This window comes from Aquarana catesbeiana, linkage group LG07 (genome assembly GCF_042186555.1).
Source record: "Aquarana catesbeiana isolate 2022-GZ linkage group LG07, ASM4218655v1, whole genome shotgun sequence".
NCBI classification, from domain to species: domain Eukaryota; kingdom Metazoa; phylum Chordata; class Amphibia; order Anura; family Ranidae; genus Aquarana; species Aquarana catesbeiana.
Genome location: NC_133330.1, coordinates 92,194,737 through 92,215,550, shown reverse-complemented (window position 1 = coordinate 92,215,550; position 20,814 = coordinate 92,194,737). Strand labels below are relative to the sequence as shown.

At 47.2% G+C, this 20,814-nt stretch overlaps 1 protein-coding gene across 1 annotated transcript in view; it reads right to left on the bottom strand.

Moving 5' to 3' along the window:
* The window catches only part of TMPRSS6 (transmembrane serine protease 6), a 386,147-nt gene extending 385,593 nt beyond the window's left edge, over nucleotides 1-554 (bottom strand). The window contains exon 1 of the mRNA XM_073592484.1: nucleotides 263-554. Within this exon, the coding sequence (XP_073448585.1) occupies nucleotides 263-334 (72 nt within the window). The 5' untranslated portion in view covers nucleotides 335-554. The remainder of the gene's footprint in view (nucleotides 1-262) is intronic.
* Nucleotides 555-20,814: the final 20,260 nt, after the last annotated feature.

The following is a 20,814-nucleotide window of genomic DNA, read 5'->3' as shown; positions in this document are numbered from 1 at the left end:
CCAGATTCCATACCCTATCCGTAACATAAAAAAAAGGTCTTAGTTTTAGAAGTATTTTATGATGGAGATTTGTTGTGTATTATATCCACCAACAAATCGCTTTATTGGTAATTGATCCACCAATTTCTAAAAAGCAAAATGTAGTTGCCTAACAAGCAAATACCATGTAGTATATAGCCAGAATAACACTATAGAGACTGTCACTGTTACAATCTTTGTTCAAAATCTTTCACTTACAACCTACATGAACAGTGTGACTTACCGGACTCAGCTCTTTCGGGGGGTTTTCCTCTGGAAGTGGTGGGGGATCAGGAGGGGGCTGAAATCCAGACATATTTAACACTCCTCCAGTTCACCTGGACATACGGCTCACCTCCCTGATGCTGGGACATGCTGTGCCAGTCATACACACATCACACACAGCAGGCTGCTGTTGACACATCCCTGAACTCCCAACGGATTCGTCATTCTTCGCCCCTCTGGCTGTTTTGGAAAAGAGCAGGGCTCCCAAGGGGCATGAAGCCACACTGTGCAACATGCTGTGATCAATGTACAAAACACACACTCCAATCACTATAATCAATGTGCAAAACAGGTACAGCTGGACAAGGAACAGAGGTCACCAAGATACCAGGACATGCATTGAGAAATCACAGGAACAAATTAGAACATAAAGCTAAGGAAATCCTAATCTGTAATCAATGGCTACAAAGATTAATAATTAATAAGGTGATTGAAATAAATAAAGGGGATACATTGCCAGAAGATCTCTGAGAAATGTACAGCTGCATTTAAGGCCTCACGCACACAGGGCATTTGCCTAACTCTCCTAATTGCCTTTCTTCCTGGCAGTGGCGTTTTGGCAGAAAAAACGCTTAGGAACACGTTTAGGCACAAGCACTTAGGCATCAATTCATTTAATTGGGCAGAATAATAATTTATTCTGGCCATTGCAATTAATTCACGCTCAAGTGCTAAATGTTCCCAGCTTTAATGTGTATTTAGATTCCTTTAGGTGCATCAAGGGTTTTTTCTGCCAAACTGCCACTGCTCCTAGATGCACAGGCAGTGTTTATTTTTTTAATTTTGTCTCTAAACTCTAAATGCCTATGTGTGCATGAAAACATAGACTAACATGCTGGGCATTTAGAGGCAGAAAAAGAGTGTTCCTCTGTTACTGTGCAGTGGTGCAGTGAAACCAGATGCCAAAGAAACCTGCCTCATGGTCTACAGCTGTGAGACCTTAGGGGTAGGCAACCTCAACACTCCAGCTGTGGTGAAACTACAAATCCCATCATGCCTCTGCCTCTAGGAGTCATGCCTGTGATTGTCAGGGTCTTGCAATGTCTCACGGGACTTGTAGTTTCACCACAGCTGGAGGGCCAAGGTTGCCTACCCCTTCCTTAGTAGGGATGAGCCGAACACCCCCCTGTTCGGTTCACACCAAAACTTGCGAACAGGCAAAAAATTTGTTCGAACACGCGAACACCGTTAAAGTCTATGGGACACGAACATGAATAATCAAAAGTGCTAATTTTAAAGGCTTATATGCAAGTTATTGTCATAAAAAGTGTTTGGGGACCTGGGTCCTGCCCCAGGGGACATGGATCAATGCAAAAAAAGGTTTTAAAAACGTCAGTTTTTTCGGGAGCGGTGTTTTTAATAATGCTTAAAGTGAAACAATAAAAGTGTAATATCCCTTTAAATTTCGTACCTGGGGGGGTGTCTATAGTATGCCTGTAAAGGGGCGCATGTTTCCCATGTTTAGAACAGTCTGACAGCAAAATGACATTTCAAAGGAAAATAAGTCATTTAAAACTACTTGCGGCTATTAATGAATTGCCGGTCCGACAATACACATAAAAGTTCATTGATAAAAACGGCATGGGAATTCCCCACAGGGGAACCCCGAACCAAAATAAAAAAAAAAAAAAAAAAGTGGGGGTCCCCCTAAATTCCATACCAGGCCCTTCAGGTCTGGTATGGATTTTAAGGGGAACCCAGGCCAAAATTTAAAAAAAAAATGGCGTGGGGTCCCCCTCAAAATCTATACCAGACCCTTATCCGAGCACGCAACCTGGCAGACCGCAGGAAAAGAGGGGGGGGGACGAGAGAGCGCCCCCCCTCCTGAACCGTACCAGGCCACATGCCCTCAACATTGGGAGGGTGCTTTGGGGTAGCCCCCCAAAACACCTTGTCCCCATGTTAATGGGGACAAGGGCCTTATCCCCACAACCCTTGCCCGGTGGTTGTGGGGGTCTGCAGGTGGGGGGCTTATCGGAATCTGGAAGCCCCCTTTAACAAGGGGACCCCCAGATCCCGGCCCTCCCCCCTGTGTGAAATGGTAAGGGGGTACCCCTACCATTTCACAAAAAAACTGTCAAAAATGTTAAAAATGACAAGAGACAGTTTTTGACAATTCCTTTATTTAAATGCTTCTTCTTTCTTCTATCTTCTTTCTTCTATCTTCTATCTTCCTTCGGTTTCTTCCTCCATCTTCTTCTGGTTCTTCCTCCAGTGTTCTCGTCCGGCATCTTCCTCCACGGCGTCGGCATCTTCTTTCCTTCTTCTCCTCAGGCTGCTCCGCATCCATGATGGCATGGAGGGAGGCTCCCGCTGTGTGACGCCTCTCCTCTTCTGACAGTTCTTAAATAACGGGAGGGCGGAGCCACCCGGTGACCCTGCCCCCCTCTGACGCACGGGGACTTGACGGGGACTTCCCTGTGGCATTCCCCGTGATGTCAGAAGGGGGTGGGGTCACCCGTTACGTAACCCCGCCCCCTTCTGACGTCACCGGGTGGCCCGCCCCCCCGTTATTTAAGAACCGCCAGAAGAGGAGAAGCGTCACACAGCGGGAGCCTCCCTCCATGCCATCATGAATGCGAAGCGGCTCAAGGAGAAGAAGGAAAGAAGACGCCGACGCCGCGGAGGAAGATGCCGGACTAGAACACTGGAGGACGAACCAGAAGAAGAAGATGGAGGAAGAAACCGAAGGAAGATAGAAGATAGAAGAAAGAAGAAGCATTTGAATAAAGGAATTGTCAAAAACTGTCTCTTGTCATTTTTAACATTTTTGACAGTTTTTTTGTGAAATGGTAGGGGTACTTTTATACCCCCTTACCATTTCACACAGGGGGGAGGGCCGGGATCTGGGGGTCCCCTTGTTAAAGGGGGCTTCCAGATTCCGATAAGCCCCTGCCCGCAGACCCCCACAACCACTGGGCAAGGGTTGTGGGGATGAGGCCCTGGTCCCCATCAACATGGGAACAAGGTGTTTTGGGGGGCTACCCCAAAGCACCCTCCCAATGTTGAGGGCATGTGGCCTGGCACGGTTCAGGAGGGGGGGTGCTCTCTCGTCCCCCCCTCTTTTCCTGTGGCCTGCCAGGTTGTATGCTCGGATTAGGGTCTGGTATGGATTTTTAGGGGTACCCCACGCCTTTTTTTTTTAAATTTTGGCACGGGGTTCCCCTTAAAATCCATACCAGACCTGAAGGTTCTGGTATAGATTTTGAGGGGGACCCCACGCAATTTTTTTTTTTTAATTTTGGCCGGGGTTCCTCTTAATATCCATACCAGACCTGAGGGGCCTGGTATGGAATTTAGGGGGACCCCCCATGTTATTTTTTTTTTTATTTTGGTTTGGAGTTCCCCTGTGGGGGAATTCCCATGCCGTTTTTATCAATTAACTTTTATGTGTATTGTCGGACCGGCAATTCATTAATAGCCGCGAGTAGTTTTAAATGACTTTTTTTCCTTTGAAATGTCATTTTGCTGTCAGACTGTTCTAAACATGGGAAACATGCGCCCTTTTACAGTCATACTATAGACACCCCCCAGGTACGAAATTTAAAGGAATATTACACTTTTATTGTTTCACTTTAAGCATTATTAAAATCACTGATCCCGAAAAAACGGCCCTTTTTAAAACTTTTTTTTTTGCATTGATCCTTGTCCCCTGGGGCAGGACCCAGGTCCCCAAACACTTTTTATGACAATACCATGCATATAAGCCTTTAAAATTAGCACTTTTGATTTCTCCCATAGACTTTTAAAGGGTGTTCCGCGGCTTTCGAATTTGCCGCGAACATCCCAAATTTTCGCTGTTCGGAGAACTGGCGAACAGCCGATGTTCGAGTCGAACATGAGTTCGACTCGAACTCGAAGCTCATCCCTATTCCTTATACTGTCCAATATTCATGATTGTCAAAGGAGAAGAGTTTCCTGTCGTTGCTGCTGATGTTCATTTTGGAGTATTCCATGCCGTAACCCCTCTCCTGTTAAAGTTTCTTCAAGCAATAAAGCTTAAAAAGACAACACCTAGACTAAGTTATTGAAGCCAGAGTGTGTGGACTGGGGCTTGGGTAGATGGGAAGCCTTTGTACTATTAAGGAAGAACCAGCTATTACCAGTGGCCCTTACAGGGGTAGCGCTACAGCAATAAGGCAGTGCAAACTGCAACTAAAATTTGTAAAGTGCAGAAACTCAAATCAACCAATCATACCTCAGTTTACTATAGATCAGTCTAGAAATGATCACTGATTAGCTGGTAACTTCTTGATAATGATTAATATTGCTCTTTCAGCTTTTTTATTGAGTAATCATACTAGCACTTAGTCATCGTGAATGTTTGTTAAATTTGCATTACACATAAAGGACTGGTATACAGGTTTACAAAGTGCATTTGTTGCCATTTTTTTATGACATAACAAATACAATACATTTCACAAAAGGCTTTCTTAAAGTAACCATTATATTTGCCTATTTAAAAAAAAAACTGCTAAAAAATGGAAACTATTCGGTGGAAAATGACTGACAATGCTTGGGGATTCCTCTGATTGACCGCAGTGAATGGGATTTTTTTTTTCCCTTGTCAACTGGTGACGTCAGGACATTCTATCTCCCAGTGATTACTGATGCTGGGGTGTTCTTTCACCAACTGCTCACCTACTTAAGGGACAAAGTGTTTACTTTGTGCGGATAAAAGCAGTGTTTTAGTTATTTATTAATTTTTTTGTACATATTTTTTTCTGGTAGACTTTAATATATACAGTATCTCACAAAAATGAGTACACCTCTCACATTTTTGTAAATATTTTATTATATCTTTTCATGTGACAACACTGAAGAAATGACACTTTGCTACAATGTAAAATAGGGAGTGTACAGCTTGTATAACAGTGTAAATTTGCTGTCCTCTCAAAATAACTCAACACATAGTCATTAATGTCTAAAACACTGGCAACAAAAGTGAGTACACCCCTAAAGGAAAATGTCCAAATTGGGCCCAATCAGCCATTTTCCCTCCCTGGTGTCATGTGACTTGTTATGCTGCATACACACAGTCGGAATTTCTGACAACAAATGTGAGCTTGTTGTCGAAAATTTTGACCGCGTGTAGGCTCCAACAGACAGACATTTGTTGTCGGAATTTCCGACAACAAAAATTTGAGAGCTGGATCTCAAATTTTCCAACAACAAAATCCGTTGTAGTAAATTCGGAATCAAGCAGAAGAGCCGCACTGGCTATTGAATATAATTTTTCTCGGCTCGTCATACATGTTGTAAGTCACCGCGTTCTTGGCGATCAGAATTTCCGACAACATTTGTGCGACCGTTTGTATGCAAGACAAGTTTGAGCCAACATCCATTGGAAATAAATCCAGGATTTTGTTGTCGGAATTTCCGATCGTCTGTACGCGGCTTTAGTGTTACAAGGTCTCAGGTGCTAATGGGGAGCAGGTGTGTAAATTTGGTGTTATCGCTATAACTCTCTCATACTGGTCACTGGAAGTTCAGCATGGCACCTCATGGCAAAGAACTCTCTGAGGATCTGAAAAAAATTATTGTTGCTCTACATAAAGATGGCTTAGGCTATAAGAAGATTGGCAAGACTCTGAAACTGAGCTGCAGCACAGTGGCCAAGACCATACAGCGGTTCAACAGAACAGGTTCCACTCAGAACAGGCCTCGCCATGGTCGACCAAAGAAGTTGAGTGCACATGGTCAGCGTCATAGCAAGATGGTTGTCTTTGGGAAATAGTTGTATGACTGCTGCCAGCATTGCTGCAGAGGTTGAAGGGGTGGGGGGTCAGCCTGTCAGTGTTCAGACCATACGCCGCACACTGCATCAAATTGGTCTGCATGGCTGTCGTCCCAGAAGGAAGCCTCTTCTAAAGATGATGCACAAGGAAGCCCACAAACAGTTTGCTGAAGACAAACTGACTAAGGACATGGATTACTGGAACCATGTCCTGTGGTCTGATGAGACCAAGATAAACTTATTTGGTTCAGATGGTGTCAAGCGTGTGTGGGAGTGTCTTGCCTACAGTCAAGCACGGTGGTGGGAGTGTCATGGTCTGGGGCTGCATGAGTACTGCTGGCACTGGAGAGCTATAGTTCATTGAGGGAACCATGAATGCCAACGTGAACTGTGACATACTGAAGCAGAACATGATCCCCTCCCTTAAGAGACTGGGCTACAGAGCAGTATTTTAACATAAAGACCCCAAACACACCTCTAAGACGACCACTGCCTTGCTAAAGAAGCTAAGGGTAAAGGTGATGGACTGGCCAAGCATGTCTCTAGACCTAAACCCTATTGAGCATCTGTGGGGCATCCTCAAATGGAAGGTGGAGGAGCGCAAGGTCTGTAACATCCACCAGCTCCATGATGTCGCCATGGAGGAGTAGAAGAGGGCTCCAGTGGCAACCTATGAAGCTCTCGTGAACTGCATGCCCAAGAGGGTTAAGGCAATGCTGAAAATAATGGTGGCTACACAAAATATTGACACTTTGGGCCCAATTTGGACATTTTCACTTAGAGGTGTACTCACGTTAGTTGCCAGTGGTTTAGACATTAATGGCTGTGTGTTGTGTTATTTTGAGGGGACAGCAAATTATACTGTTATAGAAGCTGTACACTCACTACTTTACATTGTAGCAGTGTAATTTCTTCAGTGTTGTCAAATGAAAAAATATAATAAAATATTTACAAAAAAGTGACAGGTGTACTTGAGATACTGTATATGCAGGGTATACTGGGAGGAGGCTCGGAACCTTTTTCTCCATGCCTCCTTAAGCCATACCTAATATTCAGCACAATTTAGTTGTGTCCATTTTTCATTTTAAGCTTCTGCACTGTGAGAAGTTTTGTCTTTAAGGGCTACTTAGCTTTTGTTCATAGGTTGCATAAAAAGGCCAAAAGGGTGATCTGCTAAAAAAAAAAAAAAAAAAATATCACGTTTAAAGTATTCTTTACCTCTTCTTTCATCTCTTTAGGTAACAAAGATCAATATGAAATTCCCTGCTACTATCCTCTATCAGTGGTCCTTGCCTTCTACATCCCCTCCATTCCAGCATTGCTGTTTCTGTCATTATCTTCAGAATTCAACATTTCTGGGAGTGTTGGACGCCTGTGCCCCCCACTACACCATGCTTCCTTCCTCTGACCCCAATGTAACTTCAGGACTCAGTAAAGTAGGGGTTGGGTGCGTATCTGCCATTGGAGCAAATAAGGCATTTGCCTTGGGCGGCATTTTACAGGCAGCCCCAGAAGTGGCCAAGACCCATAGCTGGCTCCACCACTGGCTCTACTGCCCACTGGTTGCAAGGGCACCATGGCCCGGTGTCTAGCAACCAGTGACGTCACATCTCTGCCCTAATGCAGAGGGAGGCCAAGGCCCAAAAATTCAAAGCAGAGGAGGATTTAACTTCCTCCTCCTCCTCTGCACCACGACCGTGCCTAGTGCTTTCCACCCACCTCCTCCATTCCAATGATCTTCTCTGGCATGCTCTGAGGGAAGGGAACACTGAAGACCCCGAGGTGAGGCTGGAACCATGTGTGCAGTGCCATGAGGGAGCCGGGCACTGCAGAGCCAGAGCAACATACAAAGAGGAGGGGTTCATGCTGGGATGTAACCCCCCAAAAAGTGAAGGACTACAGGTCCCAGCATGAACCCCTCAGAGTCAGCAAGCTGAACAGTGTTGGCAATCAGTGCTGCCTATCAGTGCCCATCAGTGATGCCAATCAGTGCCCATCAGTGCTGCCTATCAGTGCTGCCCATCAGTTCCGTCTATCAGTGCTGCCCATCAGTGCCACCTGTCACTCCACCTCAGCATTCCAGCTGTGGTGAAACTACAAATCCCATCATGCCTCTGCCTCTAGGAGTCATACCTGTGATTGTCAGGGTCTTGCAATGTCTCATGGGACTTGTAGTTTCACCAAAGCTGCCGAGATTGCCTACCTCTGGATTAGAGGATGAAACCACCACACATGTTGAACACAGGCATGGATGAGCATCAAAATTGTATTTCTTGAAACACTAGTGCATAACACACCTGATCCTATGATATGCCACAGCTAACCCATACTTTTGTATCCTCAAATGAACACATTTGCAATACCCTATACTGTGGCCCTTAGGTTAAAAGATTATACTGCCTGTTAATAATACAAATAGCAGCAATCACGTTACAATCAATTAATGCCACTACAGTATTAATCTGAACTTACTCTCACTATACTAGTTGCCTGTCAGATACTGTAGAGCATTTGTTTTATGCCCGAATCCAGCCAAACCCTTTTATTTGGTTTTTAGTTGCAGAGAAAAGGGCTGAAATAAAAAGACTTTGTCACCAGCGCACACAACAACAATTTTCCAATAGGGATATATGTGTTTTTTTTATCAATTTTTTTCATGTTATTTAACTGTAGAAGTCTCCATTGTGTAGACATCCAAAAGCCCTGGATGCCGTCACTTTGAATGCCATATCAGCAGCCCCTGCAGACTCCAAGCTGTCATGACTGCTGAGGCGCAATGGGCTTAGGTCCCACTTAACGTAACACCAAGGGATAAAATCCCCCACCACCCTTGCCCTTCACTCCATTAAACACGACACTTACAACCATTAGGTTGGAAAGGGCAAGGCCACAGCTTTATTAAATTCCAACACATAACATGTGAACATATTTAACCAGTACCAGTCACAGTCGTACTGTGAGCACTTAACCAAAAGAGGGAAGTGGGGCCTGTCCTTACCATAAGTGCTGGACAGACAGCCTATTTCCAATTTTCCATCAAGGGCATAGCCCATTACAGCAACTTTAACTGCTGGCAAGGTCAAGAAAACCGCCAAACGCCCGTCAGTTATCAAACTGACGAGCGCCCCACCGCAGCCAGCACCTGTTCCACACCTCGCAGCAGGCCAAGATTGAATATATCAAACCCAATGTCATTAAGGTGATCACCATCCGGTCTCAACAGATCATCATTATTACCCTCCAGATCCTTGTGACTGATGACGAACCCCCCCCCCCCCTATTTGCCGAACAAACTTGACGACCTGAGCGTACACCTTCTGACGGATGCGTTCTAGCCAGGGGGGTGGGGCAGGTAATTCCCTTGCCCACAGCAGGCGAGGCATAATTTCTGACCAGATGGGCACCAAATTGGTGTAAACTGCATAGCATTGAGCAATGTCCCGCTTGACAGCAGAGATCAAGTCACAGAACGTGTATAACCCACATAATTCCCCCCAGTGTGAAGAATCAAGATGATGGGGCCAGACACGTGGGACCGAATGCGTAAACACTCTGGAAGGACCTGAGGCCAGCGTAAACCATGAAGCCCAAGCCAGCGGATTCGGCCGAGATCATAGGTAAAAACCCTCAATTCTTCCCGTAGCTCCGAACCTCCGCCCGGCCCAGTAAATGAAGGAATCTCCCACGTTCCAGAAGAGGAGGGTCTCAAATGGGGAAACAAACGGATGGCAACAAGGAAAGGAATCCGGAGAGAATAGGGAGGGAACCCGGATGCCAGGAATCGGGGGAATAAGTCGCACACCTCCACCCCCTCAGGACCCGACGGGTCGGAAACGCTTTTGTGATGCCCTCCCACCCAAGGAGCTGAAACCAAGAAGGACAAAGAAGGCATGGCCAACAAAACCGTGGCAACCTGAAGAACCTCTTGTACTAAATAAACAAGGTAAGAAATGGAAACCCCAAGAACCTTTTGTAGTAAATAAGCAATGTAAGAAAATAAAGCCACACGTATTACCTGTGAAGACGAGATGGAAATCTGACAGCCCAACGCCTGAACCCATTTGCCCACATGCGGCAGTACAACGCCCATGTCCGAAGGGAAGGCGACACCCAGAGGACTGGCAAACCTCAAAAACGAGGTTCCACAAGTAGGTCGGACAGGGGAGGCCCTCCGGGGAAGCCAACGGGGCGAGGGCGCGGAAATGATGGAGCTTGAACGAGAGGGAGCATCGGCAATATCATTAGCAGTTCCAGGGACATGCCTAGGTCTAAAGCAAACGTTGAACTGCGGGCACTTTAAAACCAAAAAACGCAGCAACGACATGACCAGAGGGAATCTGGCAGACTGTTGATTGACCACCTGCACCACGCTCTTGTTATCAGACCAGAAAAAACCCACCTATCGATTGCGCAACCGCTCGCCCCACAGCTCAATGGCGATAATAATCGGAAAGAGCTCGAGCCATGTGAGGTTGCACAAAAGATCCATGCGGGCCCATGAGGCCGGCCAACATTCAGCAGACCACTCCCTTTGGAAAAAGCACCGAAAACCACAGAAGCCTGCTGCGTCAGTGTATAGCTCCAGCTGTGAATTCAGTACCACCTTCAGCAACCAACATGACTGGCCGTTGTAGGACTGGAGGAAGGACAGCCACATCCCCTAAGTCAATGGGCTTGATGATACGAATATAATGGTGGGGGGGGCAGCCCTTTGTGGCCCATGCCAGACATCTACAGAGAGCCCATCCAATGCGCGTGACGCGGCAGGTAAAGACCAATTGACCCAGCAAAGACTGAAGTTGTTTCAACTGCAGATTTTTTTTTTTTTTTTTTTTAATTTTTTTTTATTGCCAAGCAAACTAGGGAGAGTAGTCTGGCCAGCTGGAAAACCATCTCCACGATGTCGATTTCAATACCCAAGAAGGCCAGAACCGTCACCGGGCCCTCGGTCTTGTCGGCTGACAGTGGGATGGCACTCACAGCTGTCAGATGGGCCCGCGAAGAGGAAGTTATCCAAATAGTGTAACACGGACTGCAAACCAACCGCCTGGAAAACTACCCGTTCAAGAAAACTACTGGAGAGTTCAAAGAAATAATAAGAAAAGGTACAGCCCATGGGAAGGCACGTGTCAAAAGTAGCTTCCCTGAAAGTAACCTCCCAGTAGATGGAAGCATTTCGGGTGACCGGGAGGAGGCGGAGGGCAGACGCAATGACCGCCTTGGCCAGCGAGGCTGAAGGACAAGCCGTCCTGATCAAGTGGAGCGCCTTGTCAAATGAGGCGTAGTGGACCCTTGATTCCTCCTTGTCGATGCTGTCAGAGACCGAGTAGCCAAAAGGATAGGACAGGTGGTGCATAAGGCAAATTGTTTTTTTTTTGTTTTTTTAAATTAGGCGCCATGGTCGGCACACCGGAAGGAGTAAAGGGGGAGTCCAAAAACCACAGTCTAAACCATCCCTTAAGGTCAAGGCTTCTCTATGAAAGGGAGGGGGGAGGGTACCAGTCTAACCAGCGAAGCATCACTGAGACGATCACTGGGGTTTTCCGGTTCAGAAATGTCAAGCTTGGCCCCCGGCCGAGAAAGAGCATAAGCAATAACCATAGGCTACCATCCTGGCAATCAAAGCAGAACTCCTTCCTTGAAGCCTCTCTTTGGCAAAACTGCGTGTCATAGTGGAAAACTGGTCCCCGTACGCCTAGTAGGCACCCCAAATGCGATCAAGATAACAAAATTGATGTACTAACTCTGGAAAACGCTCGCAAGGCACTCCGGCGTAAGCACGGAACCCCCCGGCAGCTAGTTCCTGAATGTCCGAGGAAGCGGCTTGGATTTTCGCACCGCCACGTCAACCCAATGGGATTTTCCGATCGTTTCATGGTCGGGGAGGGACCAATTGGATTTGACGATCGTTTTACGGTCGGGGGGGGCTATGGTGTGGAAAACCATAAATTCACATCACCTCTGACAGGTGCGTGCCGGTAGGCTAAACCGCCCACGAAGCGCCACCAGCGGAAGAGGCCGGACTACATGCCGAACCCGACACACCCATGCGAGACAGGACCGATTTTACGACCATGACAATGCGTTCGTCCGATGGACCCGCTACGGCAGCATCACCGGACCTACCCCAATCAAATCACAATCATACTCACTTAGTCGCGGGTGTGCAGCTGAAGAAGGGCGACCAACAGCAGGTTCAGGAGGAACACCCGGTACAGGATCGTCCGTGGGAGGAGCCATCAGGAGGCCGTGATGGCCATCACCTTGAAGGATGTTGACGGCTGCAAGGTCGAAGGATGTTGGCGGAAGGATAGGTCCAGGGGGGTGGTCCGGCCCCCGACCCTGAGGAGCCTGAGGGGCCGAGGACGGCAGCTGAGCAGCCTATAGAGCAGCCGGAGACCCAGGATGGAGGGCTCGCAGCGAGCGCAGCCCCATCCCCGGCGTGGCGTGCGCATCTCCCGCCCTACCGAGCGCAGGGAGATGGTGGGGTAAGGCTGTGGCAGTGCGCGTCTGGAAGGAAGCTCCAGCCCAGCTGGGCGCAGGGAGCTGCTGATGGTTAGAGATCAGTGATGATGGGGATGGGAGCCGGCGACCGTCAGCCATCCCCCGCCCAGCCGGACGCAGAGAGATGTGAGACGGCAGGGGTCTGAGAAGTCTGAAAAGCACTGCCATCCCCCACCCTGCTGGGTGCAGGGGGATGCATGAAGGCAGGGGTCAGCGGTGGGGGGGGTGAGCGGCATGCGCCGACCCGCCATCCCCACCCAGCTTGGTGCAGGGGGATGCATGAAGGCAGGGGTCAGCAGTGGGGGGTGAGCGGCATGTGCAGCACCACTATCCCCCACCCAGCTGGGTGCAGGGGGATGCATGAAGGCAGGGGGGGTGAGCGGCATGTGCCGCACCACCATCCCCCACCCAGCCGGGTGCAGGGGGATGCATGAAGGCAGGGGGGTGAGCGGCATGTGCCGCACCACCATCCCCCACCCAGCCGGGTGCAGGGGGATGCATGAAGGCAGGGGGGTGAGCGGCATGTGCCGCACCACCATCCCCCACCCAGCCGGGTGCAGGGGGATGCATGAAGGCAGGGGGGTGAGCGGCATGTGCAGCACAACCATCCCCCACCCAGCTGGGTGCAGGGGGATGCGGGATGGAAGGTTAGCGGCAGGGGTGAGCAGCATGTCCACCCACCATCCCCCACCCAGCTGGGTGCAGGGGGATGCATAAAGGGAGGGGTCAGTGGGGTGTGAGCGGCCTGTGCAGCTCCACCATCCCCCACCCAGCCGGGTGCAGGGGGATGTGGATGCACAGGGGACCTGGCAGAGGCTGTGATGCCTGGAGCTGAATTTGATTCTCCCGCCCAGCTGGGCACAGGGAGATACACCGGCTGTGACGCTCCGGCCGAATCATGCTGCACGGAGGAGGGAGGAGGACGGGCGGTCAGTGCCAGAGCTCCGGGCTGGCGTGCCCGGTAGTGATGGGAAGTCCGGATCTTTTAAGTGAATCGGTTCATTTCGAACTACTCACTGAAATGAACCGATTCAATGAATCGATTCTTCGGTTCTTCGGTTCACTTGCTGAGTCTACTGACAAGCAAGTGAACCAAATCTCTGACTCAACCTTCTTAAATGATTAGAATCAAAAGAATGATTCTTCACAGAAGGTTGGCAGGTCCTGGGGAGGTTTACTTGTATTTAGTTTGTTGCTCAGAGCACAAGCACAATACTATTGTGTCAGACCGTCAGAGCAGCCAGCGTCATCAATTTTGGTGTCGCACAAAAAGCTGTGTCGTTGAAAAGCAGGTTTTTGTGAATGTGAACCTCATTCTGATGGGCCAACTTCACAGTTAACATTGCTAGCCATCAGATTTTTCCGTAATCTTTACAGTGCATGCACAGAAAAAATTATCGGATTTTACTACCACGGGCGGGCGAAGTACCCACGGTAGTAAAATCCAATTGTTAGGCTCCTTTCACACTTGTGCCATTTGAAAGTCGTGCAATTTTTGCCACGATTTTTACCGTGACTTTGATGCGACTTGAAGAATTACCTATGTAATCTTGAGATCTCTGCCTCAAGTCGCATCAAAATAGGACCAAAGTAATGCAGTGACTACTTTGAAGTCGTTGTGACTTGAAGACGCACAGATATGAACGGTACTCATTGGAAATCATAGGGTACCACTTGTCATGCGACTTTGTAGTCCCAAGTCGCAGGACAAGTCACACAAGTGTGAAAGGGGCCTCATTATGCACTGTAAAGACTACGGACAAATCTGATGGCTAGCAATCTTAACTGTGAAGTTGGCCCATCAGAATGCAGTTCACATGCACAAAAACCCGCTTTTCATTTACACAGCTGTTTGTGCATCACGTAAGTGGCAATATTGGCTACTCCTATAGATTGCTTGATCTGACAGAACACCTGCTACCCAGGTTACTGAGCACAATCCTATACTCATATGATCATATAACAGACCCAAGATGCAATAAAGAGAACCTGTCACTTCAACAAACTATCACATAGACTGAGGCTTGTTATCTTGACTTTGTCCTCTCTCTCTTTGAAGCAGTCTGTAGTGTAGTGCTGCTACCTGATCATTGATTTAGTGTATTGTTCTACTGGTGGTGACTCATGGTTCTTTCAGTGTACTATGTTCTAACAACTCCTATGATTCTTTAACTTGGTAACCTGTATGATTCTTTAACTCGGTGTACTGTGTACTCCTGACTTGTTTTAAGTTTGTATCCAGTTCCTGAGTGTCACTGTGCCTTGAGCATGCTGATTGGTTGCAGGGAGGGGCCAAGCTCTCTCACTCTAGGATCATATTACCAGGCCTGCTCTGCTCTGCTCTGCTAGTATTGAGTGCATACTGAGTTTCAAACGGATCAGTTCACTCAGATGAATCGATTCATCCGGTTCACTGAAAAGAATCGATTCAAAAGAACGATTCGTTCATGAACTGGACATCACTAGTGCCCAGCATCTGACACCGCAAGACACTCTACATGCCCCCCCGCCCGCCGATCACCGGTGGAGCGGGGAAGGGATGGTAACAGGCTGCTGCTCCCGGAGGTGAGAGGCGGGGAGCGCAGCGGCAACCGCCCGAACTGACGAGCGGGAGCCAGAGGGGGGAGGCAGGATGCGGAGCCCAAGCAAAGCCATGTGACTCTGGGGATCCTGGAGGGGGCCGGGCGAGAGGAATCCCGGTGTTCTGCCATATAGTGTCCTTGTATCAGATAGTGTCCGCCTCGTACTGCACAGGCGCAGCGCCTGCGCAGTACGGAGGAGCAGGAGATGCCGAAAATGCCCGAAGTTGATCAGCTGACCATCAGCTGTACACGGCGCTCGGGCACCTGTTAGCGATGGCAGTGTAAGAGGGCCCCTCGCGGGCTCGCTTCGCTCGCCACGCTTCGGGCACGGCCTCGCTGCGCTCGGCAAATATTTATTCTAACTCTATGTCCACTTGGATAGTAGGGAATGATCCTGGACATAGGGTAAGAATAAATGCGCAGGCGCCGTGTACAGCTGACGATCAGCTGTTGAACTTCGGAGACTTTCGGCGTCTCTTTTGTCCTCCGTACTGCGCCTGCGCAGTACAGGGAGGACACTATATGATAGGGGACTGAATTCGATAAGACACCGGCCCGCAGAGCAGACAGATAGGGAGGAGGGGGGGACCCGCTGGGTGGTGCTCCGGCAGTGAGGAAAAGCAGGGGGGAGGGAGGGGCCGTGACAAACTGATCTCCAAGGGATGGGGGGGTGACATGAGGAAGGCCTCGAGGGACTGGGGCCGAGGAAGAGGGGGGGGCAGGTACGTCTCATAGCCGAGCAGCCTGGGGCACCCGGGGGGTGGAAAGGGGGGCATTTCAGGGGCAAGAATATCAGTTACCATGTCCTTGGAGAGCCGGCTCATGGACCCCAGCCAGCAGAAATTCAGTGTCCATAGCAGGGGTGCAGGGTCCACAGCAGCTCTTCCAACAACTCTTCCGAAAGACCCAGAATTCCCTGGGGCACACGATTTCCTGAGCTCAGGCCCATCCCATCCCCATGTCCCAATCAATCGTTCCCCTTGTCACACACCTAGCCATGCCCCCATCAGTCAAGGCTCTCTTTCCCTAGATGGCTCAAGAGGCCTTCATTGGTGTGATACTTCATCATAGTATTTAGCTTTGCTCCTCCTCTGACTGATACGTAAAAGGTTATGTAGAGAGGAGATGGGATGGGTGAAGGAGCTGTGCCAGCACTGAGAGTTACTAGACACTGCCAGAAAAGTTGAGTGCTAGGAAGTTCAAGGTGGAAAGGGGCTGTACTTTGTCAGCCTGGGTTTTTACCTGCATTTTTTAAGTTGGTGTCAGGGTCTCTTTAAGTTGATAAATGCTCATCAGTGCTCTAGACGCCTTGGAGCTGCCTCTATACATCACAGAAATAATTATTCTGCTTCTGTCAGTGAACCTTCTTCTATTTGACTTAAACCAAAGCTGAATGTCTTTTTACGTGAGAGTAGGAAAACTCACTTTAATGTTGCTTTTTTGGGCTGCCTTTAGATTTCTTATTTCTTGGTCAATACCACGTATGTTATTTTGTTCTTAGCTTGTATTTCTTCACTAATGCCATCCAAATTCCTGTATCTCCCCATGCCCCTCCTTCTTCCTTCTTGTTGTCATCTTATATTACTGCTGCCTTTAGTGTCTGACAGTCTGACCCCTCTGGCCTGTATATCATGTCACTGCTCACTGTGAAGTCCTTTCATCACCTTGTATAACATGTCATTGCGGCCAGTATAAATGTTATATTCATCTCATCTAGCACAACTACTGCTCAGAATGTCAGACAGAAATCAGGCCTGTAACATATCTGAAAAAATGCCAATATGCTTGTTTCCATTTCCTCTGTGGAAACTTACAACATCGTATCAACACCTAGTTCTGTGATGCTGACAGCCTGTCTGCAACCTGTCACCTCGAACTAGCAAGGAGAAATCTTGTTGTCTTAAGCTACAGAAATATGTAAGTACTCTAAATAAAAATGTGCAACCAAGACCATAAATTGGTACATAGTTGTGGATGTCTTTATATTATAAAAATGACAACACTTAAAAAAAATGCAGCTACAGCTACAAATGTGAGGCCATAGAATAGATCATACACATCAAAGGAGAAGTACAGCCAAAGTTTGTTCTGCACTCCTGTGACCCATTTTCAGCAGACAGCGGGCTGAAGCCCGCTGTCAGCTGACGTCACACAGCCGGTCAAGGCTCAGGAAAGATCACGACCATATGGTCATGATCCACCCAAGAGCCTGGATCGGCTCAGCCTCTGAAAGCTTGAGTACCCCTCCACATCCCAGCGCTCCAGTGAGTGCGGTGGGGGGGGGGGGGGGGCAGAGCAGAGAGCCAGTTACTGACATTCACCAAACCGGGAGGAGCCGGGTGACGTCACTTCCGGTTACGGCCGTGACCGGAAGTTCTTGTGTTTGGCACATTTTTTTTGCTGATGGCGTTTTTGCCATTTTAAACTGTTATGCTGCTATCCTTTTTAAATAAAATGCAAGATTTTTGCTACTACACTATGGAGGCTCTTCTCTTCTACCCTATGTCCCTGGAGACAATGTTTTAAAGAAGCTGGTCGTGGAACTCGGTGTCTGTGGAGAAACAGCCTTGACACTACAGTGACCATCTGTCTAGGATATACCCAAGGAGGAGGAAAAGGACGCAGTGGTGGTATATATCCGTTTGATGAACGATTAGACCCATTTGGAGTCTTCCCTTGAGGTGCACTTACTCCTATAGAGACTAATGCTTATTACCTGTAGTTATTTCGGATACATTTTGGATTACTCATCCCTGTTGATTTTTTGTTTTTTTTTCTGATGTCATTGCTATTTCACTATTTTGCACATTGGGAAGTGAGATTGTTATCAGCACTTTAAACCTTAGGATTGGTTTAGAGGTATCCATGAATAGTATTAGCACTTTATTATTAGCACTTTAGATTTTAGTATTGTTGTAGAGTTATTTAGAGCTGCTTCACTACAAATCACACAAACCTATCTGGTTATTAGAAATGGGGACAAGGAAATCCCCAAACTTAGTTTATGTTTGGTAAGCTGACCAATTTCCCCATTTACGATCAACGATGGCATGGAATCCATGAGAATGTGATGCACTCTTTCTATCAATCTGATAGACTTCATACAGAGGAGCACCTGTGACCATGGTACCGAGGGGCATCACCAGTTTAGGGCGATGGCCCATTGGATAGCACTAAAAAGTGCATGTGCTAACTTTTGTTGGGGGGGAAAGACCCCTGGGAGTTCAGCAAATAAAATGCACATCTGATAAGTTAGGGTCACAGGTACGCCTGTTATCTAGAGTACCAGCGAGGAGGTTTTTTTGCCACAAGGATCTCAAAACTGTGCAGCCCCAGAACATGTGAAGGAGAGTACCCCTGTCCTGACATCCTCTGAAGCATGTGTCAAGAACCAGTGGGTAAATTCTGTGCAACCTGTCAGGGGTATAGTACCAGCGGGTATGTAATTTGACTATAGTCTCTTTAAATCCCATACTTCTCTTTTAAGATATACATACATACTGAATGTAGATATCATTATTCACACACATTAAATAATGTATACAGTGTATTCAGGTGCTGAATCTGAGCCACATTGGACCTGAATGGTAAAAACCAGTAATGGCCATTTTCTAATCTACAGTGCCTTAAAAAAGTATTCATACCCCTTGAAATTTTTCACATTTTATCATGTTACAACCAAAAACGTAATATATACTTTATTGGAATTTTATGTGACACAAAGTGGCACATAATTGCAAAGTGAAAGGAAAATGATAAATGGTTCTCCAAATTTTTTACAAATAAATATGTGAAAAGTCTGGTGTGCATTTGTATTCAGCCCAAGCTCTGTCAAATTGGAAGGAGAGCGTCTGTGAGCAGCAGTTTTCAAGTCTTGCCACAGACTCTCAATTGGATTTAGGTCTGAACTTTGACTGGGCCATTCTAACACATGAATATGCTTTGATCTAAACCATTCCATTGTAGTTCTGGCTGTATGTTTGGGGTTATTGTCTTGCTGGAAGGTGAACCTCCGCCCCAGTCTCAGGTCTTTTGTGGATTCTAACAGGTTTTCTTCTAAGATTGCCCTGTATTGCCCATCAACTCTGTTCAGCTTCCCTGTCCTTGCTGAAGAAAACATTATGCTGCCACCATCATGTTTCAAGGTGGGGACGGTGTGTTCAGGGTGATGTGCAGTGTTTGTTTTCCGCCACACATAGTGTTCTGCTTTTAGGCGAAAAAGTTAAATTTTGGTCTCATCTGACCAGACCTCCTTCTTCCACATTTGCTGTGTGCTCCACATGGCTTCTCGCAAACTGCAAACTGGACTTCTTATGGCTTTCTTTCAACAATTGCTTTCCTCTTGCCACTCTTCCATAAAGGCCAGATTTGTGGAGTGACCGACTAATAGTTGTCCTGTGAACAGATTCTCCCACCTAAGGTGTGGCTCTCTGCAGCTCCTCCAGAGTTACCATGGCCCTCTTGGTTGCTTCTCTGATTAATGCTCTCCTTGCCCAGCCTGTCAGGTTAGGTGGACGGCCATGTCTTGGTAGGTTTGCAGTTGTGCCATACTCTTTCCATTTTCGGATGATGGATTGAACAGTGCTCCATGAGATGTTCAAAGCTTGGGATATTTTTTAAAACCTAACCCTTAGTTCTCCACAACTAATTAAATTACACACAGGTGGACTCTATTTACTAATTAGTTACTTCTGAAGGCAATTGGTTCCACCAGATTTTAGTTAGGGGTATCAGAGTAAAGGGGGCTGAATTCAAATGCATGCCACACTTTTCACATATATATTTGTAAACAATTTGGAGAACCCTTTATTATTTACCTTTCACTTTACAATTATGTGCCACTTTGTGTTGGTCTATTATATAAAATCACAATAAAATGCATTTACGTTTTTGGTTGAAACATGACAAAATGTGGAAAATTTCAAGGGGTGTGACTACTTTTTAAGGCACAGTAAGGCTGGGTTAACACCTATGTGAATAGGTTTCCCCGCATCCAATTCACATAACAGGAGAATGTGACCGGCTCTCTATGGAGCCGGTTCACATATCTCCGGGGCGACTGTGGAGCACACTGCACAGAAACGCTGTGCGTCTTTGGCTCCATTTCAGGGCGGAATTCAGGCAAAGATTCGTCCCTGATTCGTCCCTGGGATGGAGAACGGGGACGCACAGCGTTCCTGTGCAATCCGAGGCTGGTTTAGGTGTGAACTGAGCCTTAAGGTTTGGTGGGCGGGGTATGTCTTTTTGATGATGATACAAAGGTGTGCATTAGAATTGATATTCCTGGAGGTATATGTAACATGGAAAATGATTTGTCATTGCTTTAGGATTGATCAAAGCTGTGGAAACTGCAGATTAATGTTTCTAAATGTAAAATGATGCACCTAGGGAAAAATATTTCCTTGATAGAGTACAATTTTGGAGGTTCAGTGTTGCCCAGAACTACAGAGAAAAAAGATTTAGGGGTGCGTCCAGAGATGGGCAACACAAATGATGAAAGGTCTGGTGGTGGGTAAAACATATCAGAAGAGACTTTAAGTTATTACTTTCTCCCTTTGAGCTATTTTATATTTCCATAAAAGTAGGACATAATTAGAAAGGCGTATATGAACATGAGGTTAAAATAACATTTTATCATTCAAGAGTGCAAGAAAGATATCAGCAAGTGCTGCAAAAAGGAAATCATGT